General features: G+C 29.9%; 1 protein-coding gene across 2 annotated transcripts; it reads left to right on the top strand.

The window, feature by feature from the left end:
• Positions 1-1,130: 1,130 nt before the first annotated feature.
• Positions 1,131-3,086, top strand: LOC120074583 (protein WUSCHEL). Of its 2 annotated transcripts, none has more exons than XM_039027746.1 (3): positions 1,131-1,705; positions 1,794-1,876; positions 2,692-3,086. In XM_039027746.1, exons 1-3 carry the CDS (start codon positions 1,252-1,254, stop codon positions 3,064-3,066), a joined length of 912 nt encoding a protein of 303 aa, XP_038883674.1. In that variant the 5' UTR covers positions 1,131-1,251; the 3' UTR covers positions 3,067-3,086. The 2 variants fall into 2 exon arrangements, with proteins under 2 accessions (XP_038883674.1, XP_038883673.1); XM_039027745.1 differs by having other exon boundaries at positions 1,791-1,876.
• The last annotated feature ends 9,017 nt before the right edge of the window (positions 3,087-12,103 follow it).

The following is a 12,103-nucleotide window of genomic DNA, read 5'->3' as shown; positions in this document are numbered from 1 at the left end:
ATTTTCATGGTATATGAACTAAATCAAAATTGTTGTACGGTGAAGTTTGAGAACAGAGGTTTCGTTTGGTAATCATTCGAGACCTATTTGGTAACCATTTCACTTTTCATTATTGGTGTTTGAAAATTAAGCAAATTTCCACCCAATTTTTTTACAATGATTTAAAGTATAATGGTTGATTTTTTATCCGAATTTCAATAACAAAGACAAGTTTTTAAAAATTACTCTTTTTAGTTTTCAAATATTAACTTGGATTTTTAAACCATTGATAAAAATAAATAACTAGTAAAGAAATTTGGAAGTGAAATGTAGTGTTTATATACTTCATTTTCAAAAATAAAAATTCAAATGTTTACTAAACGAAGTTTTGGTTTTTGGTTTTATGTTTTTGAAAATTTAAGTTTATAAACATCCCTTCCATCTATTATTTTTTATATTTTTTACATTTTACGAATGTTTTTAAAAATCAAAACTAATTTTTGAAAACTAAAAATATAATTTTAAGCAAAAACTTATTTTTGTTTTTAAAAATTACCGAAGTCAAATGCCTTTGCATAAAAAATATCAAAACCAAGAGTAAGAAATTGTGAGAAAACAAACTCAATTTTCAAAAAGAAAAACCTAAGTCGTTACTTCTATAAATATTTGAAACCTAAAAATGTTTTTTAGCCGAAAAAAAAATTAAAAACCAACAAAGCAACACCAAATCAAATTTGATTATCAAATCTTTCTTATAAAATTAAAAGTATAATAACTGCACTATTACATTTTAGAGTTGATAAACTAAATTATTATTTCAAAAAAAAGAAAAAAAAAAAAAAGAAAAATTGATACTCCTAATAAAATTTTTAACCCCAAAAGAAAACAATAAGTTTTGAAAGCAAAAAGAAGTATAACAAAAAAGAAATTTTAGCACAACCCCCATTCATTCATTCATTCAAAACCCCTCTGGTAAAATAAATTTTGTGGGGAGGTTTTATAAAAATGAAAAGAAATAGAACTAAAAAAAAAGGGCAGTAATACCCACTCTTTCTAAGCCCTCTTTTGTCCCTTCCCTTTTTATGATCATCTTCTCTCTGTCTGTCATCTTCAGTCCTTCTCTCACAGATTTCTCTCTGATTTCACTCCATGTGCCACTCTTTCTTTCATTATAATCCCCTTTTCCCCCTTCACCTATTAATTTCCATGCACACAACAACCCATTTCTCATAACCCTTGTTCAAACCAACACAACTCTTCCTTTTGGATCATATGGATCTTCCCAAACACCAACAGCAGCAGCAAGTAAATGATCAAGATGGAAGCAATAACAATAATGGGAAAGGTGGGTTTTTATGCAGGCAAAGTAGTACTCGTTGGACTCCAACCACTGACCAAATACGTATATTGAAAGAGCTTTATTATAACAATGGTGTTAGGTCCCCAAGTGCTGATCAAATTCAGAGGATCTCTGCTAGGCTTAGACAGTACGGTAAGATTGAAGGCAAAAACGTTTTTTATTGGTTTCAGAACCATAAGGCTCGTGAAAGACAGAAAAAAAGATTCACTACTACTGCTTCTGCTTCTGCTTCTTCTTCCCCCACTCATCATCATCAACAACATCAATTTCCTTTACCAAAACACCAACATATTTCTTCAACTAATAATATTAATAATTGGAAGCCTCACGATTCCTCCTCTTCTTCTCCATTGTTCCACAACAAAGGTTAATTTCCCATTATTTCTCTCTCTCTCTCTCCTTTTTTGTAATTACGTGGAGATTTTAATTAATTGATTTCTTGTGGTTGCAGCAGCTCCATCTTCTTCCGTTATGGTTGCCGTGGGGCATATGGGAAATTACGGATATGGGTCTCCCACTTTTGACAACAGTTTCAGAGTATGTTCTTTTACCAAACCTTTTATTTGACCAACCAATTTTTTTTCCATATGATTCATTTCATTAAACATTTTCTCTTTATACCCCCTACAAGCTTTTTCCTTTTTTTTTTCTTTTCCCTTCCCTGTATTATGAAGTCAAGAAATGTAACTTTTGCTTCTTTTTTTATTTTTTGTTTGAGAGAGCAGTAATAATCACTACAAATAATAATAATAATAATAAAAATAAAGTGAACATTTATACCGTCTGATAACATTTTCGTTGTTGGTTTTCTAAATTTATGCTTGTTGTTTCTCCCCAACTTTTCAATTATAAGATTTTCAGCTTCATTAATGAAACGCTGGAAAATTGTATTTTTAAAAAATCTGCTAACAGAAAAATTTTAATTTTCAGAACTCATGATTTTATATGTGCAGGTACATAAGTGAGTGATTAGAAGTAGTTTTGAATAACATTCACTCAAAGTTGGATGAAAAATTTTATATTTACATTTGTTAAGAGTTTGTCAAAGAGGGTATAGTACAACTCATTAATGTATTTATGCTCCATCTAAATGTATTTTAAAGTGTGTTTGGAATGTATTTTCAAGTATTTAATTTTAAAAATGAATAAAAAAAAATAGATCAATGTTTTTAACCATTTTTATCCAAAGTATTTAAATAAAAATCAGTTTTTTTAAAAAATACTTTTTTTTCTGGAATCAATCCAAATGGGTTTTTAATTTTTGTATTCTTCTTGTTGAACTAAAAATAAAATAAATTTGTCTCCCTACGAAAATTTCTGACTCCGCTACGACATTCGTTCCCATCTTTCAGGAATGTTCAATATCGTCGGGAGGAGGTAGCAGCGTAGTCGGGTATCGGAGCCACAACATGGGATCATGGATTGGCGTCGATCCGTATTCTTCTCCGACAGCGGCGGCGGCAGCGGGAGCCAATGTCTTTGAAAAGACAAAATATGTTGAAGAATCCATGGAAGACGAGGACCAAGATATCGAAACTCTCCCCCTCTTTCCCATCCACGGTGACCGGAATCTCGGTGGTTTCTGCAGCATGAAGCCGGAATATTCCGACAGCTACTACACCACCACTTGGTACGGACGCTCTGACGACGGCGCCGCCAGTTCTCGGGCTTCGCTCGAACTCAGCCTCAACTCTTACGCCGCTATCTCACCGGATGATGGAATGTGATGAAACCCACAAAGTACTTCTAAATTAATTATGAAGTTAATTAACTTATATGATCAGTTTGCTTAAAAAGTAGTGTTTTTTAATTAATTAGGTGCTGAAACTGATACTTTAGAATATCTTTGTTTCTTAATTTTATGATCCCAATCGTGAAACCCGATGTTTGTAAAATGGGTACCTAATTTCTGTTTCCCTCGTGCTTTTTAAGATGAAACGTTAATAATTTGGAAGGAGAAAAACTTAGGCGCTGGATGCACTATTTTGGTGCATTCAAGTATGGTCTAATTAAATGCTGTTTTGTGAAATTTTTATTTTTTTAAAAAAATATATTTTTTAATTATTTTATGTGCTCATTTGGAAGCTTTAGAAAACTATATTAATTTAGCTAATTGAACTTCACAAATCAAGACATAAACAAAACACACTAACAATGACCACAACTAACCAAACACAAAAAATCCACACACAACTCAAGAAAAAATGTCTTTAGAAGAAGCGCTTTCATGGGTCCCACAATAGAAGTCTCGAGCCATTTAGAACAATAGAGAAAAACCTCAGACCAAACAACTTGAATAATCACTTGGAGAGGATGCTTGGTAGCTTCATGAACATGTATATTATGCTCGTTCCAGTTTTATAACAATATACCAAACGATTTTTCAGACTTGACATAGAATATGAACATGATTCAACATAAAGTATGTGAGTGCTATCATACTAGTACTAATGCATTAGATCTCTATCAAAACTTCATAGTTAAACATGTTTGGTCGAGATCATTACTAAGTTGGAGTAATCACTTAGTTCTATATGTTGCACCATGTAACAAAAAATTTTGTAGTCATCTCACGTATATTGTTGAATGAACCAAGGAAAAGCCTTAATTTCGCCCGTGGCCATAAATTACTATTACAAAGAGTAATTGTTACACACTAATCCTGTGCTAGAGGTTGGGGTTAACTCGAATTTGCAAATTTAAAAAAAAAAAAAAAAACTTCTATTTGAGAATAGTTATTAATTAATGAGACGCCTATTGTTTTTTTTCCCCTCTAAGATTGAATGATTTATTTCCTCCAAAAAATTAAAAAATAAAAAAATGGAAGGATCTATCTATGCCTCCAAATTGAAAAGAAATTATATATTATGGATCATATAAAGTTTGGAATATAGACTGACCAAGTCTATTGTTTGCTCTAATTAAACTTCTGAAGCTTTTTTTTAAAAAACTAAGAGTCGATCATTTCCATAGAATGTAGTTTCAAAAACATATTTTAACCTGTAGTTTTAAATTCTAAAACTTAAATTGGTAATGATTTTAAGTTTGTATTTAAAAAATTATTTTAAATGACAAAACTGCTGAAAATATTAATAAATAATAATAAAATATCACAGCATATCTGAGATAGACGGTAATAGACTACCATCTATGTCTATTGTATCAGACACAAATAATAGTCTATTGTAGATAGATACTGAAATTGTGCTATATTTATAAATATTTTGATTCATTTTCCTATTTTCGAAAACCTTCCTTCTTATTTTCTATTTTTCGAAGTCCTCGGCGGATTTGAAAAATTAAACATGCAAAAGTTTAAAAGAAAATCTGATGAATTTTTCATTTTAGTTTTATACACAAATATTATTTAAATTTAATAGAAATAACAAAATAATCGAGTATAAACTATCATATTAGGTGTATATTTGAAATTTTAAAACTACATAGAGGACAAATAAGTATAAAAATAATTATTAATCATCTCACTTTTTTTTTTCTGAAACAAAATCATCTCATATTTTTATATAATAAAAATTAAAGACAAATTATTATAAGGTTGATAAATCATTTTTTTTCGAAAAAAATAAAATAATGACATATTAAAATTGTCAATTAAAGAAGTTATTAAACACTTGTCCAAACTTGACTCACCAACATGTACCTTTTAATATAGTAAAGATAAAACCCTTACTTTAAGAAAATTATACCTTTTTACTTTTAGATTTTCTTTAACAAAATGGTTGATGTTCTTCTGAGATTAATATTTACTCATATTTTGTTTGTTCTTTATTTTCAATAACTTGTTAGAATCCACACCAACCTTTTATGTGATGATTAGTTAAAAAAATAGTTAAATTACCAAGGTTGGTCCTTGATCTTCTAGTGGTGTGTGTCTATTATTTGGTCTATAAATTTTAAATTATCTAACAATATATAATAATATATTTATGAACTTTCAATATTTTGTCTAATAAGGATAGCCAAATCAACTTTCAAAGTGCCTAATAAATCTTTAAATTCCATGGGCCCGGAGAGTGATGAGGATACTAAGGATGTGTCAATTTAGTTGAGATTTTCCGTTGTACCTTCTAATCTTTTCTCTAGTATTTTGTTATAAAAAAATTCTTAAACTCTCAATTTTGCGTCAAATAAGTCTTAAATTTTTTTTTTTTAAAAAAATTTATTCGGTCCTTAACCTTTTTACTCTTGTGTCTAAGAGAGTATTGAATTTTCAATTTTGTGTCTAATGAAATTTTTTGGATGCCATTATTTAAACAATTGAACTTTTTATACACAAGATATAACGTTTATAGTATTGTCATACACAAAATACAAAGTGTATGACAGTCATATAAACATTGTATTTTGTGTATAATAAATTCAATTGTTTTAAAGGATGGATATGTAAAAGAAAAGTCTATTAGATACAAAATTGAAAATTCAATGCTATGGATATATCAACTTAATTGAGAAATCCCGATGTACCTACTAATCTCATCTCTCTTCTAATTTTTTTTTTTTTGCTAAAAAAAGGTCACCTATTATACAAAGTTAAAAAAGTTAATTGGTCTATTATACACTTTTAAAGTTCAAGGACATTTAGACATAAAATTAAAATCAAGATATTTTATTAGACAAACTGTTTCAAAAACCTAAACTTTTAATTGAACTAAAAAAAAAACTTTATAGTTGGGATGGAATGAGATTTTTAGAAAAGGATACTCGGAGTGTATTCGAACATCTCTACTAGATGGACACCTTCTTAGCACCCTCATCATGTCCCAAAAGATTTATCATTAAGCACAAGGAGAGATTACAAAAGTTCTCAAAAGGCTCGAGATAAAAGCACAAAAACAACTATAAGAAAATATAAATTAAAGATTATAACAAGCTTGAAGATTATGACAATTATTGATGGGCCATAATCCTTTAAGAGTTTATTTCTACAAGACTAACATCCAGACAGCGAGCATATATCCTCCCAAAGGTTAACGGTGCTTTTGTACTGACCTTGAAAAATAGAACTATTTTGTTCTGTCCACAAAGTCCATAATATCGCTGTAATGGTGTTAAAGAGAATGACATCTTTGGTGGAAGCATTTCTCATCAAGTCAAGGTCTTCACAAAGTTCCTTAATTGTGCTAAAATTCTTCTGCCAGCCTAGTAATTTTTCCATCATAGTCCAGAGGGATGAAGCCAAAAGACACTGTATGAATATGTGTTCCATAGTTTCATTGTGATTTTTGCAAAGGGGACACCAATTTGGATTTAGTGTGTGGTTGGAGAGTTTTTTTTGAAGGACATCGAGAGTGTTTAATCTTTGGTGGGAGAGATTCCAAAGAAAAAAAACTTACATTTTTTTGGAATGTAGGCCTTCCATATGTTCTTAATCACGATTGTATTTGTCTGGGTATTGATGTTACTGCTTTGAATGGACAAATTCTCTTTGATGGTTGATACCTTGAACATGTTATTGTTGATACCTTAAAAATAGATAGCATGTATGTTGGTAGACTTGTGAGGGTGAATTGAACGAGAGTAAGTTTGCTCCCTTTAGATATAAATGAGTATTTCCAATTATTCAACTTCTTTTGTATTTTTTTAGATATTGTCTCATAGAAAGAAGCAGTATGTGGCTTACCTCCCAGTAGAGCTCTCAAATAATTGATTGGTAAGATCTTTTTCTTGATACCCCATCTGTTTGCTACCTCATTTGCACGACTAGTGTTTATGTTGATGGCCGATATAGTAGATTTCTCAGTTTATGCTACACGTAATCAATAAATTTTCAACAATTTTGTCAAAGGCCATTTCAATATCTAGCTTAATCACAAAGCCTCTGTCTTTTTTTTGTTATTCAATAATTGATAGCTTCATTAGCCATTAAAATGGCATCAGTGATCTGCCTCTCTTTAACAAAGGCCAACTGATTTCAGCAATAGTGTATGCGAGCATTTGTTTGAGTCTGGCTATAAGGGTCTTGACAATGACTTTGTACAAAGATGTAATGAGACTGATAGGTCTGTAGTTCGAGGCTTTGTTACACTTTATTTTCTTGACAATAAGAGTATTGTAGGTGTCATTAACATTGTTGTTCACTACACTGTTTTGAAAAAAAAAAAAAAAATCCTAGAACACTTCTATAAAAGCAACTTTGAAAATGTTCCAAGATTTTTAAAAAAATTCCATAGTGAAACCATCAGGTCCAAGGGCTTTGTTGTTGCCAATTGAGAATAAAGCACTGTGTATTTCATTTTCATCAAAGGGGGAGCAGAGGTACTGTCTTTGAATATCATTTATAGGAGACCAATCCAAGTTGTTTATCAACCACCCAAGATACTCTTTCATCAGGCAGCTCAAACAATTATCCCAACCCATAAAAAATTGGCAGAATAGGCAAAAAACTCCAACTGAAGAAGCTAAGAGAGCTTGGATCAAAGAGATTGATTGAATAGACCTCCTTGAGTGCAACCAATAGCTCAGTGAGATGGATAGTCGCCAAAGATCTGTCCTCAAAACTTATCTAAACAACTTAAAGAGAAACGCAATATTGAGTCCAAAGATGTAAAAAGCAATGGCTTCTTGAAGGTGATGAAAACTCTGCTTTTTTCCACAAAATTTACACGGCTAGACAGAGAAGGAGCTATATTACAAAGGTATTAGACAATAATGGCACTAGCTACACCACAAATGAGACGATTGAGAAAGTGTTCTATAATCATTTCAATAATATCTATACGGGGAATGATAGTGAACGGATTGGAATGGGGTTTAAGTATGATATAACCTTTTTTCTTAAGAGATCACCGACGCAAATATTTCATTAAGTAGTAAAATGTATATAAAGGAGAGACTAAAAGAAAGTCTCCCAATTTAAGGGGATAGTGAAAGCATCATAATATTTTTTTAAAAATAAAGTTTTTTCCCCCACCATGTAGCATCAGTTGAGATAATGTAGGATATGATGGTCTGCTTAACTTGTTGAAAAAACACTTTTCAAAATATAAAACTCATGAAAAGAGGAAAACAAATCAAATCAAAATATTTCTATTTTTAGGGTTTTTGGGGTTTTGTTGATTGGAGGAAGAGTGAGAGAGAGAAGCATTTTTGGTGTTGAAGGGAATGGCATTAAAGTTAAAAGAGGGGAAAGATGATTGAAAGAGTGAAAGAGCAAAATGTTATATGGTATATTGGTGGCTGACAACATGAACACATTTGTCTTTGTTTGATGGAATGGCCAATATTTTGCATCTCTTTTCATCTGCATGCTCATGTTTCCAGTTTCATTTGCTTTTCAATGTCCAGATTTTCATGGCCCCACCCCCACCCCTACCCCTTCTTCTCTATCTCAAAATATAGATGTATCAAACTTGATCTTGTGTTTAATAGGCCTCTTTATGTAAAATCACTAAAAAAAAATTACACATCATGTCAATCATTTATTATAATAGGCTTTTATTAACTATGTCGATGGACGTGTGAGAAAGTTTTATATTTACATAGACTCTAAGTCTTATTTTTATTCCTTAAATTTTAATTTGATAGTTTGATTTCTAATTTATTCTATATTGTGTTCAATATATTTAGACTTTTAAATTTTTTTATTTTAGTTCCTAAACTTGAAAATGAAACAATCATTCAACTTTTAAACCATTTTTTTCTCTCTTAAAACTAGATTTTGACCCAAGAAAGAAAGAAATTGCCCCATGATTTTTCTCCTCCATTCATCTTAAATGATGTATTTTGTTAAATTCATATTCTTTCAAAAATTACAATAATATGATATTTGATTTTTCATAAATGTTTCAAAATTATTCTTGAAATAGAAATATTCCTTTAGAATACCGATGAAAATTGAAGCATGAATACCACCGCATCATTTCATATAATCCCACAAAACTATTTTAGGTATCAATTTTGATCCAAAATTCTAAAAAATTTCTACTCTAATCGATAATTTTAACATTTATGAAAGGTTAAAAGACTTAAAAAGATATTATAACAACTTTTCAAAAAAGATGAATAATTTTTAAATAAATATAAATTTGATGGGTATTCCTTTGCAATTTAGGCATTGTTTTGGTTTTATCATTTCAATAAATTAGGGGGTTTTTTTAGAGGGGGGAGAGAATAATAGGGTTAAGTTGTAGTAGTAGTAGTACAGTTTATGGAAAAGATTTTGCAATGATTTCAAGTTGAATAAATGGGAAGAGAGAGAAGTGAAAAAGAAAGTATATGTATAGTTGTATAGTGTGAAGTAGTAGAGTGTAAAGTGTTAGAAGAATAAAATGATGAGAGATGGAGAATGTCTATGCAGCCATTTTCATAGAGAGTATATATTTTGAAGTTTGAACCCCTACTTCGTAAATTGCGCTTAATTATTTCACTATGTCCATCACTAATCACTCTTTGCCCTTTCTTTTTCTTTTTCTTTTTTTTTTTCCTTTCCCAACGCTCTCCAAATTCATACCTACTATTTTTTCCTTTTTTTTTTTTAAGAAAAATACTTTTTGAATTTTGCTTTGATTCGACTCCTATATTTCGAAATTTACAATTTTAACCTCAATTATTTTCTAAATATTAATTTTTCATCTTCAACAATAATTTATGTCAAAAAATTAAAAATCATTAAAATAATTATAATTAATTAAGTTTCACTATTTTTTTAATCTTTCAAAATTCACTTCATAATTATTTTTAATTAATTAATAGAAATTAAAGCCAGTGATTGAAAGTGAGTATTTGATGACAAATTGATATTAAAAATGTAAAATGTTGAAGCCTAGAGACTAGATTGAAACAAAACTCAAATCTCAATAGTAAAATTATAAATTTTGAAATTTAGAGACTAGATTGAAATAGAACTCAAAATTTAAGGTTCAAATATGTAACATTTTAAAACCTAGAGATCAAATAGAAACTAAATCCAAAATTTAGGGGTCAAATGATATTTCTCCCTTTTCTATATATATATAGTTTTAAACAATGTTAAGAAACTTTACGCTTTTTCTATTTTTATAACTAATTTTCCTGTCAATTTGATTGTTTTTCAATTAAATTATTAAAAAATAGTGCAAGAAAATTTAAGCATTCAGCATGTTAGAGTAGTCGTCTTTTCTAATATAGTAGATTAGAAGATTGAGAGTATTTAGATTATGTTATTCATTTTGTACTAATTAAGCATATACATTTCAAAAGAATAAAAAAAAAATTGATAGAAAAAATGTCAAACTATTTATAGAAATAGAAAAAAAAATATTGATAAATATTGATAGACTTCTATCAAACTCTAATAAAGAAATTAAATTTTTACTATTTTATGTAAATATTTTTCCTTATTTTTCTATTTTTTAAAATCCCATTGAAAAAATAACTAAACATGTTGATACCTCCTCCTAGTCCTTTGGGTTTTGAAACAGCTTCTATCAGATTACTTCCTTGTTTTCAAGGTTGGGCAAGATCAATTAAGCTGCCTGTATTTTTTTTTTTTTAATTTAAAAAAGTTTTAAAGTGGAGACCTCGAGAAAGGTAATTAATGTCGTATTCATTGAGCTATGTCTATATTACTATTTTAATAAATTTCATTTATGGTAAAAATAAGTAGATGTTAATCAACATTTGATAAGAGCATAAATAAATTAATAACTAAAACATCACTTGACATAGCAAACTTCAGACCAAAGAAATCCAGCAAAATGACACAAGCGAACCATGAAACTCCATTAAGGAAACACAAGCGTTGTGGGGGAAAGTAAAACTATCCACTTTTGAAATGGTAATTAATGTCCTAATCAACTGTTCATATAGGAAATAAGAACTCTGACCTAATTTTTATTAATTGAATTGTAGTCTTAACTCACATTAACAAAAGCAGTAAAACAAACACCGAAGTCTAGTGATGATAATCTAGACATCCAAAATATAGAATTATGGAAAAGAAACTGCTGAACTCCTTTTTCATCAAAGTGCAGTGTATTTTCAATGGTGAAAAAAAACATATAATGAAATTAAAAGCAATCAGAAAAGGATACGGAACTTTTATTGGCAATTTATTATTGGGGTCTCCAACCCACGATGCTAATAAAATGAGGCATTGATAATAAGGTCTCAATCAAAAAGATATTGGGCGGGGATGCGTTTCTCTGTTTGGTTTGACAAATTGTCTTACTTTATGGCTTCCGAATGACTCTAATGTCTTTTGGGGAGGTTCTGAGTGTCAATAGCAGAGAGAAGAGGGAGAAAAAAAAAAGTGAAGACAAACCTTCTATTCATGGTTGATAGGTACAGTAAAAATTTAGTTGTGGATCGAAGAAGATCTTTAAAGCTTTTTGAGGCTTCAAGTACGTAATGTCCTTTACCAGTAACATGGCCCAAATGACATGAACCCACGCATGCATGCCCTTTTTCTTATTTTCATTTGCAATTTAGACCCTTTCAAAATATTAAATTTTTCTTACCATTGCCTGCTTCTTTTGATCACAACTGACACTCACTGCACTCTGCACTCCATATTCGTCCATGCTCTTTCTGCAATAAACCCTGCCTTTTCTTCTACCTGTTACTCCAACCAGATATAAAAAAAGAGAATAGAAATCTTCATTAAACAATTGATTCCTAATCCAGAAATGATCCGTGATGTTAATTATTTACTATATGATGCTGAGATGGTACTGAATTTTAATATAACATACAAAAGAAATGGAACCAATTAGTAGAGAATATTCTGCAACGTGGTATAAGCAAACAATGATGTGTGCCATGGTA

This window comes from Benincasa hispida, chromosome 3 (assembly GCF_009727055.1).
Source record: "Benincasa hispida cultivar B227 chromosome 3, ASM972705v1, whole genome shotgun sequence".
Taxonomy (NCBI): domain Eukaryota; kingdom Viridiplantae; phylum Streptophyta; class Magnoliopsida; order Cucurbitales; family Cucurbitaceae; genus Benincasa; species Benincasa hispida.
This window is presented reverse-complemented; position numbering and strand designations above follow the sequence as displayed.

Coding starts and splice junctions, on each gene's coding strand:
- LOC120074583 (XM_039027745.1), top strand. CDS start 1,252: ATGGATCTTCCCAAACACCAACAGCAGCAGCAAGTAAATGATCAAGAT. Junction 1,706..1,790: donor TCCATTGTTCCACAACAAAG/GTTAATTTCCCA, acceptor TTGTGGTTGCAG/CAGCTCCATCTTCTTCCGTT. Junction 1,877..2,691: donor CTTTTGACAACAGTTTCAGA/GTATGTTCTTTT, acceptor CCCATCTTTCAG/GAATGTTCAATATCGTCGGG.